The 24806-nt window shown below is 37.1% G+C and overlaps 2 protein-coding genes across 2 annotated transcripts; one reads left to right on the top strand and one right to left on the bottom strand.

The window, feature by feature from the left end:
- The first annotated feature begins 52 nt into the window (after positions 1-52).
- On the top strand, positions 53-3043 carry kcns3a (potassium voltage-gated channel, delayed-rectifier, subfamily S, member 3a). Its single transcript, XM_032500621.1, has 2 exons — positions 53-131; positions 1567-3043. The coding sequence occupies exon 2, from the start codon at positions 1620-1622 to the stop codon at positions 2919-2921; it is 1302 nt and encodes a 433-aa protein (XP_032356512.1). The 5' UTR covers positions 53-131; positions 1567-1619; the 3' UTR covers positions 2922-3043.
- A 12724-nt stretch (positions 3044-15767) lies between these two features.
- Positions 15768-23756, bottom strand: fosl2 (FOS like 2, AP-1 transcription factor subunit). The gene is made up of 4 exons (XM_032501326.1): positions 22992-23756; positions 20085-20339; positions 19433-19540; positions 15768-17936 (listed from the first exon to the last, which is right to left on the bottom strand). The coding sequence occupies exons 1-4, from the start codon at positions 23118-23120 to the stop codon at positions 17358-17360; spliced, it is 1071 nt and encodes a 356-aa protein (XP_032357217.1). The 5' UTR covers positions 23121-23756; the 3' UTR covers positions 15768-17357.
- Positions 23757-24806: the final 1050 nt, after the last annotated feature.

Below are 24806 nucleotides of genomic sequence, written 5' to 3'. Positions count from 1 at the left end.
ATGTGGCGTTCCGCCCTGCGCTGGACTCAGAAACACCACACCACCGCGACGTGTCCTACCTGCACTCCTCACTCCGGACTGAGCTGAACCAGCCACGGCACATCTGCGCCGCCGGAACAACTCATGGCCAGGTATGCTGTTGTAATCATTTCCTCCACTTTATACACAAGGTTACACAGGAACTATTATTCTCTTGCGTTATTAGTGTCAGTCATATTTTTTGCACAATCTTTGGATTATTTGGTGCATAACTCCAAATGTCCTCAGGCTATAATTTACGCACATAGTCGGTTTTGGTTCACTTTAGTCTTACTTTCTATGTTTCACTATCAATTATTTTTGGAGTCTACAACAGTGAGAAGTTTTATTGCTGCAGAAGGTTGTCAAATCTGACCTTGGTTTGCCATTTCACTGCAGTTTGAAACGCTATAACACCATGCGTAACATAATACAAGTAAGGCAGTGCTGCTCGTTTCAGAGCTACAGGAGTGACAGCAGGTGTTCACGACTGTTATGAATACCAAGTTGATGTTTCTATGTAAAATCTTTGGTATCATATGTTTATTATACAAACACCAATGGTGCACCGACATGCCTATGATAATTTGATCAGCACAAGTTTTATGTTCTGAGCCATTATCAGCCAATACATTAATGAGCCAGTGTTGTTTTAAGGCTAGGTTAATTCTGTTGCATACACATCCAACTTAAAAAGTGGAATCATTTTGTTCATTGCATGCAAATGCATTAAGAGCAGTGGTTTCTAAAGTGGGGATTCCCTGCAAAAACAGGAATGACTTAATTTTACTATAATTCCATCCATATTAACACAATGATAGACTATATGACTATTTTAGTCATGGGTATCACACATTTTCTGTAATAAAATTCCTGAAAGCAAAAATCCTGTCAGATGGGGGACCCTGGGACAAAATCTTGTCAAATGGGGGTCCTTGGTCTAATTTCTGTCAGTTTAGGCCAGTAACCACTGCTTACTGTCTAAATCTGTGTGGCTCGTGACATGAAATATAACTATATACATTTAAATACCTGAGGGAAACATTTTCTTTTCTTTAATTTAGTTTGCAAATAAACAAGTGATGTCGTTCCATTTCAGGGTGCCACAGAAACCCAGATGCAACTGGATTCTTGATGGCTCTGATGTAATGCACACAGGGCTTTAAATTAATTGGTTTTGCGTGTGTTTGGCTTGGAAACGTAATCTTTATCTGGCATCACTGGTTGTAGCACACATCCAAAATTTCCCATGAACACTTTGTCATGACGTGTCAGACAGCCATTTGCTACGTGCCTAGCGTTAACGAGCTACGCTGAAAGGGAGAAGACGAACACAACAGAGCCAAACAAATCTGAGGAGCTGAAATTAAAGTAAAGAAAGTTAGGAAGAAACAAAGTGGCTAGTGGAGACTCTGGTAACTTTAAAAATCTCCAAGCTGTGTTGGCTGGTGATCAAAAAAGTTGATATAAAGCCCTGAATGCACATGAGTGTGATCAAAAGACGAACAAGAAAGAGTGAGGTGTTAATTTCAGTGTCTCTGTGTGCAGGCAACAAAGTGATTTTCACCAAGAATAGCTGAACAGCATCTAACAGCCTCATCATGATGTATGGACAGATCCTTCATCCCCACAGCCCTGATGGTTGCTTTATAAACGTCAATGTTGGTGGTTTCAAACAACGGATGGAACACAATGTTCTGAAACAATTCCCACAGACACGTCTGGGTCGCCTTCTGTGTTGCAGCTCCAAAGAAGCAGTCCTGGAGCTCTGCGATGACTTCAGTCCCTCTGAAATGGAGTACTATTTTGACCGCAATCCAAGTTTTTTCAGCTATGTTCTCAACTTTTACCTCACAGGCAAAATCCACCTGGTGGACGGGCTGTGCGTCGTCTCATTTTTTCAAGAGATTGAGTATTGGGGCATCAAGGAGCGCCACCTGGATTTCTGTTGCAGCAACAAATTCCATGAACTGATGGGGCTTGCTGGAGAAAAGTGCTGGGATCAGAAGAGCGATGACCTTCAGCTCTACAGCTTGGACTCATCTATTGAGGAGATGTCGGCTTCGGAGGAAGACATAGAAATGTTTGAAGGCTCCTGGTGTGCAGATGTCCGCAGGGATATCTGGATTCGACTTGAGAATCCAGGTTACTCCACTTCAGCCAAAGTGATGGCTGTAGCATCCCTAAGTGTGGTCCTTGTCTCCATTGTTGCCATGTGCGTCCACAGCATGCCGGACTTCCATCAAGTGGATGTCAATGAGAAGGAAATTGAAAACCCAGTGCTGACTTTCTTTGAGAGCCTCTGTGTTCTGTTCTTCTCTGCAGAGTTTATTCTTCGTCTGTCTGTTGCACCATCAGCCAGGAAGTTTTTGTGCAGCCCTCTCAATATTATTGACCTGATGTCAATTATGCCCTTCTATGTAACTCTAGCCTGTGGTGTAATGGATGAAGGTGAGAACACAGACCTGGAGAATGTTGGAAAAGTGGTGCAGATCTTGAGGTTGATGCGAGTCTTTCGCATCCTAAAACTGGCTCGCCACTCAGCTGGCCTTCGCTCTCTCGGTGCCACACTGCGACACAGCTCCAGTGAAGTAGGGCAGCTGGTGCTTTTCTTGTCTGTGGGCATTTCCTTGTTTTCAGCTCTTATTTGCTTTGCAGAGACAGAATCTGAAGAGTCAGAGCTGCAGAACATTCCCATTGGCTGGTGGTGGGCTACCATTAGCATGACTACAGTGGGCTACGGGGACACCTTTCCTGTGACGCTTGCTGGGAAGCTGATAGGAGCCCTGTGCATCATCTGTGGGCTGCTGATCGTGGCTCTGCCCATTACTAACATCTTTAATAAATTCTCTAAGTTCTATGAGAAGCAAAGACACATCGATCACACGCAAAGCAATAACTGAACCCTCTCCAGCAAGTTCTAAAGAGTTCCAGGATGCAATGTCCCAAAGACTCCTTCTTCCTCACAACTCATGAGAAGTTGTAAAAGAATGTGACAATGACACATTAGCAGGGAAAGGGGATGAGCTGCAATATGTACTGTAATAAACAAAAATAAATTGACAGATATAGCATGTTAATTAGTGAAATTGAGAAGTGCTGATTGGTGTGTTTTATTGCCTTTTGACAGATCCTGAGGCTAGCTGTTTTTGCCAGTTTCTAGTCTTGATGATGAGCAAAGCTAACAGGCTAACGGCTCTAGCTACAGTACATAGTTATCATACAGATGATTCTTCCCATCTAATTTAGAAAAAGCAGACAATTACCCAAAAAGTTCAAAATGCTCCCTTAAGTCCATTGACTTAATTTACAGTATATGCACAAGTCAACCCAATACCATGTTTTTCAGCAATTAAATGCATTATTAATGCTTGGCAATAAAAGACCAAGTTATTCTTGCACTTGCAGCAAGAACAACATCACACAGCATTCTGTCGTTGTTCATGTCCTTGCAGTTCCCATCTGCTATTGATCCATGCTTCTTGTTCTCACGTCTCACTTGTATTTAGTATCAAAAGGCTTTTTATTGCATAATCCAATGCGATGCTTCTTGCTGCTTGCTGGGTCATCCGTGTAATGAGTTCTCAATCAAGTGCTGGGTCAACAGCGATTAAAGTCAATAAAAACTCCTTACAAGGTGCTGAATTCCCAATTTATCCCATCTCAAGTATCAAGAGTCTTTAAATAGAGAAGCATAAACTGGATGATATTGGGCTGGGTTGGTCTTATTATCATAAAAAGGATTTGTGTTAACAGGTTGTATTTCACATTTGTTTTCAATCTATATGTAATCAAACGTTCAATCGTGCTGGGGTTTGATGCTGTGCTTCTTGCAGCAGTTACCTTTATCAGATTCAGCAGTACCCACGTACGTATGTTTTATCTGCTATCTCTTCCCCAGATAAGAATGTACCGATCAATAAAAACAGAGCAAATATCCGAGACGCCCTCCAAAGGATGCCAACACTGCGGACGACAGAAACTTCTATTTCAATCCAACTGGTTTTTAATATGAATCATGGCCTCTACAATACTGTCTGTGGTCAGGTGGAGAGTTTATTTAAGAGTTAAGTAAAGATGTTTCTGAAATTTGTATTTCAATTGTAGTAGAATGAGTTTTTTAAGTATAAGTTTTAAAAGTAAAAACAAATAAAAAAAAGCATAAAGATTTGAAGTACACTTAGTACTACATTGACTTGAATTTGACATTATTATATTTATAATTCATTAAGGTAGGCACACGGGTAAAGTACATTAATTAAACCTTTGCTGGAGTATTATTATATTGTATTCAAGTTTCAGTGAAGTAATATGCTTTGATTAAATATAATAAAAAATGTGCTTGAAAAGTCACACTTCTCAAAAGTAGTCTGCACGTGTTTATTAAATAGTTATTTAAAGTGTACTTTGGCATACATTAAAACAAAAAAATAGTATGACTATGTTAATAACAAACTTAAAAAGTAATTATTTGACAGTGTACATATACAAAGTAATGCTAAATATCACTTCAAGCAGGAATGAAATAAACATATTTGTGTTATAAATCCGCTGAAAATATGCAAAAGATATGCTTACATTTGATCATATTTTGTAAAAGCATTGCCAAGTTTGACCGGTACATGAAAGAGCAACATAATGTATTTTCAATGCACTTTAAGTAAGCACATTAGAAATATGAATGTAGTATATAGTTCATACTAATGTTAATGTTAACTCAAATGTAGTGTACTATAAACATACTACATAGCACTTATTTTTGACCTGGGTCTTTAGTCAGATTATTCTCCCTGACTACAACATATGCTATTTTTTTGCAGCCCTAATACAGCATGTAGTACATATGCTATATTTTTGCAGCCCTCCGAGAATTGCTTAGTATCTTGTGGCTACAGCCCTTAAATAAACGTCTACGTCAGAACTCAGGGGTATGGTCACCTTTTAAGCTTGGGTCCCTCCTCCTGCGTCCTCCTTTATGCTGAAAGTCACACAGTATTACACTCTGATTCAGTTCATCGCTTCAGTCTTTAGTACATGTCACCGTCAGCAGTATCTGTGCTCATCTCAGTACTGGAGGACAGCCAGGGGGTTTCCATAGAAACATAGAGAGAGTGTCGCTGATCACTAAAAGCCCAAACTTGCCATGAGGCATCAAAAAGCCAACAAAGAGAGTGTTGCCGGCAAATATGAAAATATACCATGGGTTTGTTGCATTGAGCTGATGTTAGTTTGTTAATTGCTCTATTATAAAATTCAAGACACATTATTAAACCAATAAATAAAGATTTTCTTTGACTAGTGCAGGGATGATACATCAATTTGGATCGATATATCAATTCAATGATCCACGAATCCAATAATAGTGATGCAAAGTGAAAATATCGATACGTATCATCTGTAAGATGCCCCTTTGTTTTACAATCCCACTTTGCATTTATTTCGTTACATTTCAAAGTCTGAAGGAGATCAGTAATTAAATTATCAAATCATTTTTTAGTTACTTTTTGTTGTTGATTTGCATAGAACTGTGCTAAATAGGCACATGATATTGTCTCATATTGATCACAGGACCCTGAATTCAATTGAATCAAAATCATGACAGACTTTGAGATATCAGCAAATATCATGTTGTTGTCCAAAGAATCAATATGATATGTATCATGATAAAAACTTGTGATTTACATCACTAGCTTGCAGCATTGTCAGGTGGCATGCATGTTCAAAGCGAGAGTCACTCACCAGCTCGTAAATGGTAAAAGTACTGGCGATTAATTGCCTTGCGCTACTTTTCTTAATTATAAAATGCCTAAAGAACAAAACTGAACACCATAAGAGATTTTTTTAATCTAAAAGTAAGATATCACATCTAAGTATGCACTTGTTGTTTTCTTACTCCAGCACTATAATAAAAAGTGCAAAGTAGTTTACTGGCTATTGAATAGGATTTGAGCCACATGCCTTAATTTATCAATGTCTAATGATTATTAGCCTTGTTGTTAGCCTTTTACTGCTCTGCCGATTTCCCGGTGGCTTCACGGTACTGAAATTGATTTCCTTTTAATTACCTTTGTGGCGTTATCAGCTGCTCTGTTAACTCAGCACACACAATCACTCACAATGAGCATGTTGGGTTCTTGGCGTGTTCTTGAAATGCAGCATTTGCACTCTAGCTGACAAATCATTTGAAAAAGAAAAGACTGCCGCAGTGGTGCTCTTTTGCTGCCAGAGAGAATAGCACACTGTTTGGCTTTAGAGTGCATGTATCCTAGAAAATGTCTTTAACGTAGGGACAGAAAACTAGACTAAACTTAACCACTAAAAAAGTGTGCAGTTCAGTCTACAAAAAGGTCATAGTTTTCACAGCTGTCTTTGCAAACCAAGTAAATTCATTTGTATTGATTAAATGCATGAAGTCGTTGTGCCTTGACTTAGTCCCAGCAGGCTGAAAGATCCCAGGAACTCAGTGTTTAATTTCAAAGAATGCACCCATGCTCGGATTTCTGCCATTGGTGTGTGAAGGGCGTCGTTCCACAAACACATTGTTACACACTTCTGACTTATTCATATTATTAAATACAGTCACGTTTTGCTGTGTGTGGGGAACTGAGTACAGCCCACTCCCTGTGGTGTCTCAGAGGCTGGGTATAGATGTTAGGTTTTGGGGTCTTTGATAGTCCTGTTTGCTCCATTTCTAAACCGCAAGGTGTATGTCCTCCATGCGACATAATATTCTACGGCTTTATCTCAATTTTTTTTTGCGAAAAATTTTACTATAGCTTTTTTTATGACATTTCTTGACAGACTATACTATGGGTTTTTATAACTTTTAGCAACATACTATGCTTTGACTTTTTATCACTTTTTTCGACATGCTAGCAGACCTGGGCATCTTACGGCCCGCGGGCCACATCCGGCCCTTTGTGCGTCCCTGTCCGGCCCGCGTGAGGCCAATCCTAAATTACAAAATAAATTAAAAACATATTATTAATATATAATATTACTTCCGTGTGGACGTATGCGCGTGCGTGATTGTGAGTGAAGGTGAACAGCGGCAATCACAAATTACAAAATAAATCAAAAAAAATATCTATGTCGTGCGTGCAATACAATTGTGCTGCTTTTATTTTGAAAAGTGTTATATATGGACGTATATCCGTGCGTAACTGTGAGTGAAGGTGCACAGCGACGATTGTGCCCGTATAATTTCATTTTAATTTCACATAGCTTAATATAATTATTTAAGGATTAAGAGTTTAAATAAAACCATCAAAAGCAATCTGCTTTTGTATAAAGTTAAGTTAGGTTAAATTCAATTATTATTTTTATTAGTATTTATCTTATGTTATATCAAAAATAATACTGAGCAAAATTTAATTGAAATATTGTCGATGTGGCCCTCCAGCAGTAATCGGGTTGCTCATGCGGCCCCCGGTAAAAATGAATTAACCACCCCTGGGCTATACTATGGCTTTTTCACTTTATTGACATACTATACTATGTTATTTTATCATTTTGAAAAAAATTCTATACTATGGCTTTTTTTTCAACATAGTATACTATGACATTTTAAAACTTTTTTCGACATCCTATACTATGACGTTTTATAACTTTTTTTGACATAATATACTATGACGTTTTATAACTTTTTTCGACATACTATCCTATGACTTTTTATAACTTTTTTCGACATAATATACTATACGTTTTATAACTTTTTTCGACATACTATCCTGACTTTTTATAACTTTTTTCGACATAATTACTATGACGTTTTTCGACTACTATATTATGACGTTTTTTTGACATACTATACTATGACTTTTATAACTTTTTTCGACATAATATCCATGATTTTTTATAACTTTTTTTGCATGCTATACCATACGTTTTTTGCATACTATCCTATGACTTTTTAGAACTTTTTTGACATACTATACTATGATTTTTTATAACTTTTTTCGACATACTATATTATGACTTTTTATAACTTTTTCGACATACTATATCATGACTTTTTTATAACTTTTTTCGACATCATATTATGACTTTTTAGAACTTTTTCGACATATACTATGACGTTTTTTCGCATACTATCCTAGACTTTTTATGACGTTTTTCGCATACTATCCTATGAAGTTTTTTGACATACTATCCTATGACTTTTTAAAACTTTTTTCGACATACTAAACCATGACTTTTATAACTTTTTTTGACATACTATATTTGATTTTTTTAGAACTTTTTTCGACATAATATACTTGACGTTTTTTCGACATACTATCCTATGACTTTTTGACGTTTTTCGACATACTATCCTATGACTTTTATGACGTTTTTTCGACATACAATACTATGACTTTTTTTGACATACTACCTATGAGTTTTTGACATACATCCTAGACTTTTATGAGTTTTTCCATACCATACTTGACTTTTTAGAACTTTTTTGACTACTACCTATGACGTTTTTTGACATACTATACTATGACTTTTATAACTTTTTTCGACATACCAACTAGACTTTTTATGACGTTTTTCGACATACTAACTATGACTTTTTAAACTTTTTTCGACATACTAACTATGACTTTTTATAACTTTTTTCGACATACTTTACTATGACTTTATACTTTTTCGACATACTATACTATGACTTTTTAGAACTTTTTTGACATCTATCCTATGAGTTTTTTGACATACTATACTATGACTTTTATAACTTTTTTCGACATAATATACTATGACGTTTTTTCGACATACTATCCTATGACTTTTTATGACGTTTTTTCGACTACATACTATAACTTTTTTTGACATACTATCCTATGACTTTTTTCGACTACTATACTATGATTTTTTAGAACTTTTTCGACATAAATACTATGACGTTTTTTCGACATCACTATACTATGACTTTTTATACTTTTTTTCGACATAATATACTATGGCTTTTTCCACACTATATATGACGTTTTTCGACATACTATTATGACGTTTTTCATACTATACTATGACTTTTTATAACTTTTTTCGACATAATATCCTATGATTTTTTTATAATTTTTTTGACATGCTATCCAGACGTTTTGACATCATCCTATGACTTTTTAGAACTTTTTTTGACATACTATACTATGATTTTTTTAGAACTTTTTCGACATACTATATTATGACTTTTTATAACTTTTTTTCGACATACTATATTATGACTTTTTTAGAACGTTTTTCGACATACATACTATGACTTTTTATAACTTTTTTCGACATAAATCCTAGATTTTTTATAACTTTTTTTGACATGCTATACCATGACGTTTTTTGACATACATCCTATGACTTTTTAGAACTTTTTTGACATACTATACTATGATTTTTTTAGAACTTTTCGACAACTAATTATGACTTTTTATAACTTTTTTCGACATACTATTATGACTTTTTAAAACGTTTTTCGACATACATCCTATGACGTTTTCAACTACTATCCTATGACTTTTAGAACTTTTTTGACATACTATCTATGACTTTTTTCTTTTTCACATACAAACCATGACTTTTATAACTTTTTTGACATACTATATTAGATTTTTTATAAACTTTTTTCGACATACTATCCATACTTTTTATGACGTTTTTCGACATCCATACTATGACTTTTTAGAACTTTTTTTTGACATACTATCCTATGACTTTTTTGACAATATACTATGACTTTTTAACTTTTTTCGACATACTAAACTATGACTTTTTATAACTTTTTCGACATACTATATTATGACTTTTTATAACTTTTTTCGACATACTATACTATGACTTTTTAACTTTTTTGACATCTCTATACGTTTTTTGACATACTATCTATGACTTTTATAACTTTTTCGACATAATATACTATGACGTTTTCGCATACTATCTATGACTTTTATGACGTTTTTCGACATACTATACTATAACTTTTTTGACATGCCTATCCTATGACGTTTTTCGCATACTATACTATGATTTTTATAACGTTTTTCGACATACTATACTATGACTTTTTATAACTTTTTTCGACATAATATACTATGACGTTTTTCGGACATCACTATATTATGACGTTTTTTGACATACTATACTATGACTTTTTATAACTTTTTTCGACATAATATCCTATGATTTTTTATAACTTTTTTTGACCTATACCATGACGTTTTTTGACATACTATCCTATGACTTTTTTTAGAACTTTTTTGACTACTATCTATGATTTTTTAGAACTTTTTTCGACTACTATATTATGACTTTTTAGAATTTTTTTCGCCATAATATACTATGACGTTTTTTTCGACATACTATCCTGACTTTTTCACATCTATCCTATGCTTTTAGGACGTTTTTCGACATACTATACTATGACTTTTTTTGACATACTATCCTATGAAGTTTTTTGACATACTATCCTATGACTTTTTATAACTTTTTTCGACATACTAAACCATGACTTTTTATAACTTTTTTTGACATACTATATTATGATTTTTTAGAACTTTTTTCGACATAATATACTATGACGTTTTTCGACATACTATCCTATGACTTTTTATGACGTTTTTCGACATACCATACTATGACTTTTTATAACGTTTTTCGACATACTATACTATGACTTTTTAGAACTTTTTTTGACATACTATCCTATGACGTTTTTTGACATAATATACTATGACTTTTTATAACTTTTTTCGACATACCATACTATGACTTTTTATGACGTTTTTCGACATACTAAACTATGACTTTTTATAACTTTTTTCGACATACTATACTATGACTTTTTATAACTTTTTTCGACATACTATACTATGACTTTTTATAACTTTTTTCGACATACTATACTATGACTTTTTAGAACTTTTTTTGACATACTATCCTATGACGTTTTTTGACATACTATATTATGACTTTTTATAACTTTTTTCGACATAATATACTATGACGTTTTTCGACATACTATCCTATGACTTTTTATGACGTTTTTCGACATACTATACTATAACTTTTTTTGACATACTATCCTATGACGTTTTTTCGACATACATACTATGATTTTTTTTAGAACTTTTTTCGACATAATATACTATGGTTTTGATACTATACTATACTTTTTATAACTTTTTTCGACTAAATATACTTATGACGTTTTTTCGACATACTATCCTATGACTTTTATAATTTTTTCGACATACTAAACCATGGACTTTTTATACATTTTTCGACATACTAAACCATGACTTTTTATAACTTTTTTGACATACTACCATCTTTTTATAACTTTTTTCGCATCTATACTATGACTTTTTATAACTTTTTTCGACATATATACTATGACGTTTTTCGACTACTAAACTATGACTTTTTATAACTTTTTCGACATACATACTATGACTTTTATAACTTTTTCGACATAATATATTATGACTTTTTTAGAACTTTTTCGACATAATTACTATGACTTTTTAGAACTTTTTTTGACATACTATCCATGACTTTTTAGAACTTTTTTTGACTACTATGTTATGACTTTTTAGAACTTTTTTCGACATAAATACTATGACGTTTTTCGACATACTATCTATGACTTTTTTCAACATACATCATGCTTTTATACTTTTTTGACATAAATACTATGACGTTTTTTCGACATACTATACTATGACTTTTTATAACTTTTTTCGACATACTATACTATGACTTTTTATAACTTTTTTCGACATACTATATTATGACTTTTTAGAACGTTTTTCGACATACTATACTATGACTTTTTATAACTTTTTTTGACATACTATACTATGACTTTTTATAACTTTTTTCGACATACTATATTATGACTTTTTAGAACTTTTTTCGACATAATATACTATGACGTTTTTCGACATACTAAACTATGACTTTTTATGTTTTTCGACATAATATACTATGATGTTTTATAACTTTTTTTGACATACTATACTATGACTTTTTATAACTTTTTTCGACATACTAAACCATGACTTTTTATAACTTTTTTCGACATACTATCCTATGACGTTTTTTGACATACTAAACCATTACTTTTTATAACTTTTTTCGACATACTATATTATGACTTTTTATAACTTTTTTCGACATAATATACTATGACGTTTTTCGACATACTAAACTATGACTTTTTATAACTTTTTTCGACATAATATACTATGACGTTTTTCGACATACTATCCTATGACTTTTTATGACTTTTTTCGACATACTATACTATGACTTTTTATAACTTTTTTTGACATAATATACTATGACGTTTTTCGACATACTATCCTATGACTTTTTATAACTTTTTTCGACATAATATACTATGACTTTTTATAACTTTTTTTGACATACTATACTATAACGTTTTTTGACATACTATACTATGACTTTCTATAACGTTTTTTCGACATACCATAATATGTCTTTTTTTCACTTTATTTATATACTATGGCTTTTTTATCACTTTTTCAACATACTGTACTATAACGTTTTTCGACATACTATACTATGACTTTTTTATAATTTTTTTTTACATACTATACTATTTCTAAAATACTTTTTGAAAATTTTCGAAATACTATGCTATGGCTTTTTTTTTACATACTATACTACAACTTTCATTTAACATACTATACTATGGCTTTTTTCTCACTTTTTTCGACATACTATACTATGACTTTTTATAACTTTTTTCGACATACTATACTGTGACTTTTTTAAACTTTTTTTGACATACTATACTATGACTTTTTATTTACTTTTCGAAATACTATACTATGATGAATTTTTTTGACATACTATGCTATGACTTTTTTTCAACATACTTTGGCTTTTTTACCACTTATTTCAACATACTATACTATCACTTTTTTATCACTTTTTTTGAGGTATAAGTAAGTCATAGTCATAGTCATTTTGATACACTATATTATGACTTTCTTCAACATACTATAAAATGACTTTTTTATTACTTTTTTGATATTATACTTCGGCTTACTATATACTGTATACTTATACTTTTGGCTTTCAACATACTATACTATGACTTTTAAGCACTTAGTTTGACATAGCATACTATGGCTTTTTCATCACTTTTATAGACATACTACGAATGGCTTTTACTTTTCAAATTTATGCATTTTAAATGTTTCTCACAGCTGTCTCTTATATAATTAATACTTTCATAAACTAAATAAATTCTAACTGTACAATGTTATACATCTTTTTTCATTATTGAACTTTAAATAACAATAATTTAGTCTAGCGTTAAATTTAAAAAAGATCTTCATATTTTCCACATATTTTTTACATTAGTGGTGTCATTCAACTTTTCAATGGAATACTAATTAAAACGATTCTCACTTTCCCAAGTATTTTCACTAATTTACCTTCTTCTTATGCATTGAAGCCACCAATCCAGTTGATCTTTAGTAATTCAGCTTTTCAGCATTCACACACATTTTGTGCAGGAAATGCATTTTCTAGTTGTTTCCGCTACTTTAAATTCAACTGACTGTAGTTTTTTTTTTTTTACGAAACGACATCATTCTAAAATGAACCTGACAACTTTCAGAATAAAACAATCACACACGTCAATAAATGGAAATATATCCACATTACTGCTTACATGGGTATTACTACTATTGACTATTGACCACCATAAATAGAATTTCCACCTAAAACCTGTGTCTCTTTGTGGACCACTTGAGGGCAGCAAACACTCATTAATTTAAACACCATCACATTCAGAAGCAACAATAGAAGAAAATACTTAATTTCAAAGTAAAAACAGTTAAAATGTACAGCATGGTTTATTATTCTTTGTCCAGCTGGGGATATAGAAAAACAAACACTATCCATGATAGCACAGAGATGTTTTATTCAAATTTATTGCTCTTAGTTTGTTCTAAAAGCAGAAGGATTTGCCAGCTGAATGGCTTTACTCCAGCTGCTACACCTTTATCGCCTTTAAAAGGACAGTAGGCTGCTTTCCTCTGTTGATAAATGTGCAGTGCATCCAAGTGCTTTGACAGACCTAGAGTAGTTCCATTTTTCAATTAATGATTTATAATAATTTAATGCAAACTACACACTTTATTTCTGAATGAAATCTGGAAATGTCATTTAATTTCCTGCTCGTATTCCAATTCACCACTGGTGTATATTTGAACGGTAAAAACACTGCATTAAACTAGATAAATACCACGTGACTATAATTTAAAACAGTTAATATACACCCAGTTGCTAGTGTATCAAGTATACTTAGCAAAATTAATGTAGCCGAATATGACTCAATAAATCTTGCATTCATGAACCATTATAAAAGTCTATTAATGCGAGTTAAAAACAGACATCTCTACTTCATTACTCTGAACCCAAATTTCTTTTTCTCCTTCAACTTGTTTAGCTCCTGTCTTGCTGTAAAGAAATACATCATGTGACTTTTTTTTAATCACTTCTTAAAACTATACCTCTTAGACACCACAGTGTAGCTGTACACACCCAGCAAAAAGTAACTGTGTTTAATCATTTGAATGTGTCAGAAGAGTGTAGCATTCTGTTTGTGGACTAGCACCCTTCACACATCAATATCCAACCATGGGCAATGGGCTCTTTCCTCGAAATAAAACATATATACAGTATGTAACGTTGTGTTGTGTGTGTGGTGTGTGGTGTGGGTTGTGTGTGTGTGTGGTGTGTGTGTGGTGTGTGTGTGTGTGTGTGTGCTCGCACTCAAGACGAGGTCCTTTCCCCTTCAATACGCCTAACGAACATAAATACTCCTCGAAGTAGACAAACATTTACCAGGTTCTGTCATTTCAATTCTGATACAATAGCTCTTTTTGTCTTTCAATTCCATCAAGTAAGTTAAAAACAGTGTCTGTCTTTCTTATTTTGGAACAATCTGAATGATTGATAAACAGGATGGTGAATTACAGCCTTTTGGAAAATGTGTAACTGAATTATTGCAAGTGAATTCCCATGAAAGAAAAAGGACAAATGTAGTTTGAAAATTATTATTTTTTTATTATTATTCATTTAAATTAACAAACACTGCTATATTATTTACATATTGCTGTTTTTTTTTATTAATTTTGATTCATTTTAAACAGTTAAAGCATTTGGAAAAGAAGTAATAGTTGAAAACAGGCGACAGACAGTAGAGGACATGTACAGCAGAAGATCTACAGTCAATGGCTTTCCTATGTGTGTCGAGGGGCTTCTGAATATTTCCACATACAGACATATCAGACTCGCCCACAGTTTTTGGTTATCATTTCACCTTTCTGTTATCAGACAGGATTAAAGATGCCCCGTTGCATCCACACGTTATCACAGCCAGTGATGTTAAACCCAACATCATTTAAAGATAAATAGCCGACATGTTCTTTCCAAAGTAGCAGCAGCTTGTATTTAATTGCAAAGTCTGTTTTCTGCATCCAGCACATCAAAAGTCTTCCAACCACAACTTTTATTCCCCTGATAACAAAAAGGGTTCGAGCAAAGATGACACCCCCTTTGACCCCTGACATTATATTCATTAGGAATGTTTGAAGTAAACAAAAAAGTCCCAAATATCACTGTTGTCCTTCTCAGTGCACAGTATTGAAAACCCTTATCCCTTTAAGATACACACATGTAAAAATAATTAAAAAGAAGTGCTTCATAGAACTTTAGAAATATTACATCTTCTCAAGGTGTCCCCTCTTTCATCTCAGGCCAGCTGTAAAAAAAAAAGAGTCTTCTTATCCCTTCCTTATTGTCAAAAAGTGAACTGTGTCTGGCCCTTGTTTAAAGCCAGCACGGCTTCGACTAAGTTTCTACAGAGTACCTCGATGTTGGCATATGTTTATACACCCGTAAATCAGCACATCTGACTTGAATTTAAACATAATTTCTTTACTAAAAGTGACAGATTTACAAACACAGTATAAACAGGGTTGACATCATTGGCAGCTGGCGACAGTCTAGACCACAGTGGCTTTTTTCAAATTTGAGCAAAATCCCTCCTTTTAGACAAAGACGGACAAATTACAGGATTGCATGTGTCAAACAAACCTTTTTTGGCTTTTTGAAACCTGACCTGCAGTGTTGAAAAAAAGGTAAGACCTTTATTTAGAGAATGTAAGAAATGCAGAAAGGTCAGAATCCAGTGGAGGAGGGGTTTGTTCAAATGTTGCTTGAGCAAAAACATAAAACCTTTATTGATGTGACACAATAAAAAAGCGATGAAGTTTATCATCCCTCCACATATTCTACCACCTCTGCAACACTAGACTATACAACAGCCTGCAGTCGTGCAACGCTCTTCACGATGGGGTTCTACTACACGAGAGATATCCCTGACATCAATGTAAATCACATACACTTTGTCATAAACAGGTTGTAAGATCAGGTACAGAATCACTGAGGAAAAGCACACCAATACTACTGTAAAGTCAAGCCACTATGGCAAAATAGAAGGTATAGAGTATTGACGAACTAGTCATTGATTAAAAGTTGGCTCGTATCCTTTGCAACACTGAGCAGTGCTTTGGTCACCATGTGGATGACCATTTTGCTTTTCTACAGGCAGTATAAGGAGAGGACATAGTCTCAAAAAAAGGCTGTAAAATCGAATCAGCACAGGCCATGAACGCAATTAAAGAGATGGAAATAGCATCAGAAATGTGTACACACTCTTATAAGCGATTCCTGAATCAAGGTCCAAGTTAGGAAAGGACAAATCTAAATGGAAAAAGAGATGTGAGAAAGTCTTTGCTCATTGTCTCTTTCTCTCCTCAGAAAATCCAGTAGAAAGCTGACCTCGTTTAGTGATTTATTGATTGGTCGTAGCGGAGTGCAAGTGTCGGCCACATGGCTTTTTAAACATTTTCAAAAAAATATATTAAGAACACGCTCTCTAGTTGTAGTCTCATCAACTCACAACTGCCAGATTTTGACATGTTTTTCTTCAGAATTGTCTTCCCAGTAAACAAGTTGACACTCGGGAGTTGAACCAGGAGTTGAAATGGTGAAGGGATGACACTTTTTAGGATTGGTGCACACACACTCTTACAGATAATTATTTTTTACACTGAAGGAGAACAAGAAGAAAAATGCGGCGTAGCCCTTTTGGGTCTCCCTGTGGAGGGGGAAACGGCTCACATGGTCAGCTTGGTCTGGACTTTTGAATGTGCTCTTGGGATCTTTCAAAGACACTGGACAGGGGCCGCGCAGTTGATCCTCATGCTTGCCGTCAGCCACAGTGTTTGTTCCTCAGCTGCGCCGAGCAGATCCCTCACTCAGAGGGCCAGGAGGGTGGGCGAGTTGAGGGAGTCTGAGGACTGGTCCCCGCTGCTGCTGCTGCGCCGGTGGGCCTTGGAACAGGACTCGGATGAGGGCGAGGGGCTCTCGGGCTCCAGCATGCTTGGGTAGGTGAATATGAGGCTTGGCGCGTTGGGTGTGGCAGCTGGGGTGGATGCCCCCACCACCGGTGTGTTCAGGCTGTCTCCATCTGTGCAGTACATCCCTCCACTGACAACGCCGCCACCCAGGCAGATGGGCTTGATGACGGAGCGCTGGGGCTTGCCCACATCCTCGTTGTCCTCCGGCTCTTGCTTCACTACCACGTGGTTCATCTGAGCCCGGGTCCCCATGTTGGAGCGCATGGTCAGGGAGAGAGGGGCGCACTGCTGCTGCTGCTGCTGCTGCTGCTGCTGGTGGTGCTGCTGGTGCCCTGATGACTGGTGGCGCTCGTCGATGGGGAGCTTGCACACAGGATTGTGGGCAACCAGCATGAATTCCAGCTTGTCTTTCTCCTTTTGCAGGCTCTCGATCTCCTTCTGCAAATCTGCTTTCTCCTCTTCCAGCTTTTCAGTCTCCTGGTAAGAGAAGCAGGACACATGGTTAGCACTTAAGCTAAAGTACAAGCAGGTTTGTTTTTAATAAGCTTTTTTTATAGAAAGATGAGGGGAAAGAGAGATGGGGAACAACATGCAACAGTCAGACCTGAACCAGCAACGTTATAATTCATGAGCATCATAACCCTGAAGACCTAAGCAGGATAGATTGAACTTGATAAAACAAATACTGCAACAGCCTTTTCATGAATATTCACTGAGAAAATGCCAAGATATCGAGAACATTGCAGCAAAAAAACTGACGTTTTGATGGCATAATTTCAAGTTTCTGCAACAATCAGGTAGTCGGACTGCATGATGTTCCTCCAAAGCGCCAATGGAGGGCACTGTTAGTTTGCTACAGTTTTACTCACCACAGCAAGTAGCACAAGCAAGAATTTGTCATTAACCATTTAGACTTACAACTTGTAATCTCAAGGCCTTCTGCTTGAATTTGACTTTCCAATAATGATGTGCATTGTTTGTGTCTTGGAGATATAAGATCTGCATCAGAAGTGTGTCTTAATGTGTCAAATAAAAGACAAAGACTCCATAAAAGCCACTCGTCAGTTCAGGCAGAAAGATAAGCTGATATGCTGTCTGAGAACTTTGACTCATGGGTAAAAGGTATGAGGAAGTTGTACACAAGGAGCCAGGGGAGGTGGCCAGCGAGACACTTAAATAAATGATATCAGTTTATCAAAGACTGCAAATGCTGATTCTTTTCACTGGAAAACGACACTTCCTTATTTGGAATTTTTTTTAAACAGCAGCCTAAAGACGGAAAGGGTGTTTTAATTTTTTTCCCCCAGAAGCAATGGCTATGGTGTGTGTGTCTGCATATGTGTGTGTGAACGCAGCATGTCTCTATGTGGATTTGTGAGACAAGCAATTGGCCCCTTTTACAAAATGTCCTTCATTCACGGAGACAGCTGCCTACAGCGAATTCCATTCCTGTTTTTTTTTTTTTTTTTAAGGGCTGACAAGCTCAAACTCACTGTAATTCAGCTAATTAGTCCATTTAGATGCTGTAGCTGTCTGCCAGGCAGGGCTGTGAGACAGCCCTACCTCTGTCTGCAGCTGCCCAAGACAAAAACCTTTTCATCGCCTGTCATCTCTTCACTCAGACCTTGCACTCAGAGACACAGCGAGAGTCAAACCAGTAATACAAGGTTGTAAATTTAGGTGTGGAGTTCAATCACTCATCAAAAATCTGGACTCCTGCCAGACTTCTGAAAAAGTGTGACTTATTTCCCCCATGCATCTTTTTTCTGGCCATTTTAATATTTTTGCATTACCTAAAAGCATGGCAAATGTGTCCCCCAAATAGTAAGCATGGTTGTTTATAAGCTAGAGGTGGTGGCCACATGAGAGGAACAAGATGCTCCAACACTAATTTGAGGTTGCTTTGTGTGAATAAAGTGAAATCCATTAACAGATTATGATCTGGTGGCTCCAGTTTTCGGGTTTCTACTCACCCCTTGCAGCATGTCGGTGAGCTCTCGCCTGCGATTGCGGCATTTGGCGGCGGCTAACTTATTTCTCTCACGCCTCACCCTCCTTTTCTCCTCTTCCTCCGGGGTGAGCTAAGAGCAGGTAAAGAAGAAACACGGCAGGTAAAATATGCTGTTTGACACACACACACACACACACACACACACACACACACACACACACACACACACACACACACACACACACACACACACACACACACACACACACACACACACACACACACACACACACACACACACACACACACACACACACACACACACACACACACACACACACACACACACACACACACTCAATATGAAGCGAAGAGCAAGAGTATAAACAAGTGCTACTGGCTTGCTGTGAGGAGAATAATGATGCAACCACGTATAATTTACTGGCCTAAGAAAATAAACTTATTTTCTTTTTCAAACATGTTAATTTAATAATTTCTAATGACCATATACCATATACATAATACACATTAAAATTGCTTGGTAAAAGACCTTCTGAAGGATGCAAATTCCAGTTTTATAAAAAAGTAAAACAAAGTATATCTATAGAAACATCCCCCAGTAGCCTTTTTGCAGTCCCTGCGTTACCCTCACATTGTCATTCCATTTCCCTCACCTGTTCATCTCTCTTGCGGCGGCCCCTTGCGTCCCCGATGGAGCGGATGACCCCGGGCCGAGCCAGCGTGTTGTGCCCCAACATCCCAGAACCGTTGGGCAGGTGATGGCCATACGGATGGGAACGGGAGTAAGGGTTGGACATGGAGGTGATGACGGTGGGCTGCACCATCCACTGTAGGTCTTGGCTGGTCGTGATTGCATTGATGGTGGGGATGAAGGCACTGTTGGAGCCGGGCATGTCAACCCTGTACTTCTGGAAAGAGAAGGAATGAGAGTGATATGATAAGAGGGGATGCATGATCACATCAAAAGAATATTTCCAGGAAAAGTGGGGTGGCATCTACTTGTAGAGGAGCATACTGGTATGGGTCGATGTAAGCAACTTAATCCCATAAGCATCTTAGTTTCTGTCCATGAGCCCTGCCTCATTTCGCTGCAATCGCAGAAACACACACCACCACCCACCATTATCAAATTCACACAATTTCTACATTACAAGTGTATAGTAATGATTCAATCCACATAGGCAAAACATTGTGTATGTAACCCCTGGAGTGGAACAGTGACACATGCTGTGAATCATGTGGGAAAGCCCAAGGTGTCCAGTGCTTCTCACTTAACTACAATAACCATGAGACAAAACACTGCACTAGGGGAATGTTACACATGGACTGGCAGGAGGGTAAATATACATATTACTTTTGACTGGATAGATACATTATGTAATGGGTCATATGGTGTCATTGACCGTCTTCTATTGTCCAGAAGAGGAACTGTTCCAGAAGGTTTTTTTCCCCTGAAATCTGATAAGTGACAACAATTGAATTATTTAAATGATGAAATAAACCTCCACGTCAACAAGAATAATTAAATAATTTAAAGCAAAATGAAGAATTTGCCCGTAATTGTGGGTATGTCTAAGGCCATACCGTGATGCAGGATACTATGTTTCCGATCTAAAGAAGGATATGACTTCAAGATACTCAACCTTTGGCAAAAAACCCTCCAATTATGGATCAAGTCCTCCTGAGAGATTTTAAATGTAGAACTATCTAGAATCTACATGTATGTGTAAACTGCCTGTCACAATCATCACCCGTGTGAGAACCTGTGTCACATCACTATTACTTTATGTCTTTAGACTCCACAAACGGGCTGCCTGCCTGTGTGCGTAAATTACGCACGTCCCCATATGCCCGTTTTTCCCGACTTTCCGTCGGATATCCCGGCAGTCTATTGGAAGTTTGTTTATCTGGTGAGTCATTGTGTATGGGATTTGTTAAGCAGATGAGAAACGCAGTGAGTTCCAGTAAGGGGGGAAGCAGACAGCTGTAACAAGCCAGACAGTTAACCAGAATTATGTGAGCGGATTTCTATGGGCGAAATGGGCTTCAAAATAAGAGCATTACAATCCCCATAAAAACGAATAAAAGAAATTGATGAATTCCTATGCAATGGAGTGTGAAGGACACATTATTCAGTGGAGTTATTACACTTAATACAGAAAAGTCCAAGTTTAACTGAACTTCTGCTCTGATAAGAATGTTGGTCTGATAAAAACAGAACAGAAAAAAATCCTTGTTTGGATATGTCTCAATAAGCCTAACAAAGAGGTAATGTTCCTGCCCGCTGTAATGGGAAACAGCCAGTGTGCATGATTACAGGGAACAGAAGCAATGATAGTCCAGAAGTCGTTAACCGTAATGTTGCGTGAGCCTGACGAAGCTTTTCCACAGAAGTGCACTAGGCTATACGCAAGACTTGGCTCTCGAGTAAACAACATGCCTCTTCCCGGATTTTATATCCTATTATTTGTGAATATATGGGCACGGCGTCCTCATAACATTCCACTGGCACATCTCTCACTGAGAAGGAATGAAATCATAACCTCTGATGAAATCGAGAAGATGGATTACAGGGATTGGCCTTTTTAAACTCAGAAGATTCTCTCAGAATGCAGGGTTTTCATTTTGGGTCAGTGCGCGCTTCTCGCTGGAAGGAATTTAATCTGCCATGTGCAGTGCGAGACCATCAAAAGAAAATCATTTCTCATAGCGAAATGTATGCCACCAAATACCAACGCTGGCTGAATTTAAAACACATTTCGCAACAGCACGTCTTTTGTGCACTTCAAAATGTGTGTGTTAATGCCTAAGCAGTAGGCTACGCCTGTTGCATTATACGCTTCATCTCTACCCAGTTTAGCGCAATGGATAATAGCTCAGTGTCTATAAGGCATGTATGTGTTCGAAAGGGAATGTCGTCCTCATAATACGTAAAATTCCACCTCTACTGGGGTGCTACATACACAAGGAACCCACAAAAAATACAGTTTACAGATTTATATCTGGAAATCAAAGGCAAATTCAAATTAAATAAAAACCACCCATATCTCTTGCACAGCACGCGAGTCATATTGAATCTGTCTGTACAATCTGTACGTTGTGAAGTTTTGTTTTACCATGAGGACCAACTGAAGAAAAAAAAAGAGCGCAATTTATTTGTAATGCATGTGCTAAATCACCACGTAGCCTATTTACCATTTACTGTGCGCACCAGTCAGTGCGCAACTTTGATATTTGATCAAAAGTAGTCTACATCCTCCGATGATGTTTCTACATCTTAGGATAGATTCAAATGGAATGAGTCCAGAATACTTGTGACTAGATGGACTCCTAAATCTGTTGAGTCACCGTTGCAATCTGTGTCATCGGGCTATCCGTTTTTTTCCCAAGCGACCTGGAGAATGTATTTTACAATCTAGTAACGGGTGGAAGCGCGGTACAGTGAGAAAAAGGGAAATATACATGACATACAACCTGTATTCAGGTGTTGCACACTTGACATCGAATTAAAGCTACTTATGCGCTCAATGTCGCGGAAGTCCGGTGTTTCCTTGTGTTACCTGGTAGCTTGAGGTAGAGATCGGACTTCCGATCGTGCTGCTGCCGCTTGTGAAGGACTCTGGCTGGGCCGGAGAGGTGCTGCTGCCGCGGGACGAGGTGTCGTAGTTCCCGGAGTAGTCCTGGTACATGGTCCAGGAAACAGGGAAGATTTCAGTAGACTGTTTGAGGTCTGAACCCCCCCCTTTTTTTTTTTTTAATCCTCGCAGTAAAAAGGCACCAACAAAAAGAATCCTCCTCTGACTTGAGACGTTGTTAATTTGGGATATCCAGAGAAGAGTTGGCACAGACTAAGTGCAAGTACGCTCCTCTAAACTAACCTAAAACATCTTACAGATATTGCCAGATAGAATAAATCGGTTCTTGTGTGCTTCCTGCTTTTAAAGGTTATTTCTTATTCTGCTTTTATTATTCTTGCGCCGCAGGTAGACCTATACTACACTATTGTAGATCATCTCAGGTGCGCAAACTTCAACCTAAAGTCAGTAGCGCAACCTCAGCAGTCAAATCCAGTTGAGACAAGTGAACCTGTAGATAGCCTACAGAATGACTCACGCAGGTTAACATTCGCTTTCAAGCCTATTGCCTGGGTAATCTTCTGAATATTTTCCGTCGCCTTGCCTACTACACACTCTATCGGCGCACTCTGCTGTTCACGGAACAGTTCTAACTTTTTTTCTTTTCCTTTTCGCCACACTTCCTAGAGATGACTCACTTCAGTGGCACTATGAAGAACGGCAACGGCTTTTCAACACCAACGAAACAGCCCACGTCACAGCCTGGGCGTTGCGACTTCTTTCAGGGAGGGGTCCTATCTGGATAAGGCCGTGAAAAGGAAAAGATCCGCTGTGTCTATCCTTCCACCAGCGGACACTGGACGTATAATAGACAAGCAGGGATACAATAAAAGTCGCTAAAATATATCTGGAGGGATTTATTCTTTGATACGAGCGTCAGTGACTGCTGTGGAGTTCACTGTTAGTCTGACTTGCATAGGTCCATTGACGCATGTTTCCTAAAATGGACAGTTGCGTCAGAGAGCGCTTGTGGGTTTCCTTGGTAAAGGAAGCGTCAGACACTGGAGGGATTCCCTCCCCTCGCGCACTGCACTCCGGACTCGGAGCTCTCAGCGAGCGGGTCCCGGTCCGGTTAGTTCCCAGCGCAGGAAAACGAAGATATTGATGCTTTAAACGTATAGGGTATAGATTGAGATCGTATGAACGCACACTGGTTTAATCTCGCGCGACACACATGCGCTCACATGGTAGAGCTGAGTTTAGAGCTTTTAACGCAACACTCGGAAGTTTCCTGTGCCGAAATGAACTCAATATCTGCCTCTGTGATCAGCCTAGAATGCCTAACGTGTATTGACATCAGAGAAGGCCACGAGTGTGTACCATGCCCGTTATTTCTGCTGTTTGAAGACATTCAACATTAACCGTCTCTCATCTGCTTCTGTTCCTGTTAATAAAGACCACTCAAAATGATTGGACATGCAGTGTTTCTGCACAAATGAGTCTTTGTCTTGTTTGGCGGCGACGCATTGTGCGTGATTTGGAGAGCGTAACTTGGCAAAGGGATGGCACAAACGCACAGCGTGATCCCATGCAGTTGGTCAAATGAATGTGGCCCACTGGTTAGGTCTACACAACAGCGCAGAACAACTGCTTCAAAGGAATCTCAGTGAAATGTGGGCTAATTGTAACTCGGACGCACCTCATAAACAAGGGCACAGCGCCTAGAAAATGACACGCTACAAGATCTGAAACGACGTATTAAGTATAATCCAATCTGCTATGGTTCCTATTTTAATCTGT

This window comes from Etheostoma spectabile, chromosome 20, assembly GCF_008692095.1.
Source record: "Etheostoma spectabile isolate EspeVRDwgs_2016 chromosome 20, UIUC_Espe_1.0, whole genome shotgun sequence".
Classification (NCBI taxonomy): domain Eukaryota; kingdom Metazoa; phylum Chordata; class Actinopteri; order Perciformes; family Percidae; genus Etheostoma; species Etheostoma spectabile.
This window is presented reverse-complemented; position numbering and strand designations above follow the sequence as displayed.

Bases quoted from the DNA above. Each gene is read 5' to 3' on its own strand.
- kcns3a (XM_032500621.1), top strand. From the start codon at position 1,620: ATGATGTATGGACAGATCCTTCATCCCCACAGCCCTGATGGTTGCTTT.
- fosl2 (XM_032501326.1), bottom strand. From the start codon at position 23,120: ATGTACCAGGACTACTCCGGGAACTACGACACCTCGTCCCGCGGCAGC. The intron at 20,340-22,991 runs GTAACACAAGGA...TTCTCTTTCCAG, and splicing joins TCTCTACCTCAAGCTACCAG to AAGTACAGGGTTGACATGCC. The intron at 17,937-19,432 runs GTGAGTAGAAAC...TTCTCTTACCAG, and splicing joins TCACCGACATGCTGCAAGGG to GAGACTGAAAAGCTGGAAGA.